The 1,818-nt window shown below is 40.3% G+C and overlaps 1 protein-coding gene across 1 annotated transcript; it reads right to left on the bottom strand.

Annotated features, from left to right (window-relative positions):
* Window positions 1–762: 762 nt before the first annotated feature.
* Window positions 763–972, bottom strand: LOC102851088 (40S ribosomal protein S28-like). The gene has a single exon (XM_006899428.1). It carries the CDS (start codon window positions 970–972, stop codon window positions 763–765), a length of 210 nt encoding a protein of 69 aa, XP_006899490.1.
* Between the last annotated feature and the right edge of the window lie 846 nt (window positions 973–1,818).

Here is a 1,818-nt window from a genome sequence, read left to right on the forward strand (position 1 = left end):
CACTTTTCTCACTGCCCAACCTCCCCTGCAGTTCACTCTTCTCTTTGAAAAGTAAAAGAAAAAATTTTTTTCATTGGTATACAATCCCTCCCTCTCAAGTCCAATCCACTATGCAACCTTCGTTCTAGACTCCTATCATGACAATACCTAATCATATATCCCTTTTAAACAGTTCATCTGTTTCAAAACAGTATATATTTTATATCTTTCTCAGTCTCACTCCAACCCCGATTTCAGTCCCGTTTTACAAAAGTGGCACTATAAAGTATTTGTCCTTTTGTGACAGATATTTTGCTCAGCATAATGTCCTCCAGAGCCACCTATTTTGTATTATTTCATGAGTTCTTTGTTTTTTAATGCAGCATAGTATTCCATTCTGTGAATATACCACAGCTTCTCTATCCATTTGTTTGTTGATGGGCACATAGGTTGGTTTTGGTTCCCCCCCCCCCATATTCAATCTTTTTAATAGGCTCCATGCAGGACATCTTTAACACATGAAACACAGCAGGATATTTTTTTTTTCTTCCAGTATTAAAAAAAGACATTCAAAACATTTTTTAAGCTCTTCTATATAATTAGGGTGGTGATTTCGTACTAGAGTAGGGAGGAAAAAACCAAAACCATCTTTAAGAAATCACATTTTGATGTCCACTTCTAGTTTTATATACTTTTTTTTTTTAGCACAACATAGATTTTAATGAACGATGAATATCATTCCCGGGGCCAAGCAGAAGAGACATCGAGGATCCGGCGGCGGCCTCAGCGCAGCCTCCGCGCCTCTCGTTCTGACTCCAGCAGAGTCAGCACTTCGCCCTCGCGCACGGGCCCTTTCACGTTGCGGATGATGGAGCGGCTCGTGTAGTCCATGAACTCCACGCGAACCTGCGTGCACTGCCCTTGGGAGCCGGTCCTGCCCAACACCTTGGTGACTCTGGCCAGCTTGATAGGCTGCACGTGGCTGGTATCCATGATGGCTGTGAGGCGGCGGGCAGGCGGAAGACTAGTTTTATATACTTTAAAAAATTGTTTTCTAACCATGATAATGAAATAATCTTACATAAACTATATGTCTCTAGATAGTAATTTTTTAAATTTTTTTTTAGATAGTAATTTTTAAAAAGCCTGGCCAAGTTGTTTTTGTTTTTTTCCAAAAAAATCTGAGTGCTCAAACTAAAAAACAAACAAACCCAAACACAAAAATGCCCTACAAAACTGGTAAAGGAAAAATACTCAGAATTTATAAATATCACAAAATTTGTCTCTAAATGGGAGAAAAAGGTTTAAAAATCCTATGGCATTTATGAAAAGGGTTTCACAGGCTACTCTGGGAGCTCAATTTAAAAATAGAAGTTGATGTACTAAAACAAATATTTCAGTATAGCTCCAAAAATCTTTTATAAATACAGCCAACTAGAAGGACGATCCTGATCAGAAGAATCTTTATTCGTTGTGTATCTACATTATAAATGCATGCCTCATCTCAGTTGTCGTAATTATCTCTGTAATTTCCTCCAGAGTAATGGTTATAACCACCCTGGTTTCTGCCACCATAGTCCATATCCTCCAGGTCGGCTATCATATCTGCTGCTCCCATACCCTTGGTCCCTACCACCTGCATGAGCTACACGGATCTGACGACCATCCAGGGACTCTCCATTCATGGCTCGCATGGCATCTGAAGCATGTTCTGGATTGGCGAAAGGGATAAAACCAAAACCCCGAGATCACTTGAGTCTCTCGGTCCTTCACCACCACCACTTCAGCGATAGGCCCAACGCTACTGAAGTGATTATGCAAGGCTTGTTCATCCGTGTT

Source organism: Elephantulus edwardii, unplaced genomic scaffold (genome assembly GCF_000299155.1).
Source record: "Elephantulus edwardii isolate Elephantulus edwardi_28Jun2011 unplaced genomic scaffold, EleEdw1.0 scaffold00257, whole genome shotgun sequence".
In the NCBI taxonomy this organism is placed as follows: domain Eukaryota; kingdom Metazoa; phylum Chordata; class Mammalia; order Macroscelidea; family Macroscelididae; genus Elephantulus; species Elephantulus edwardii.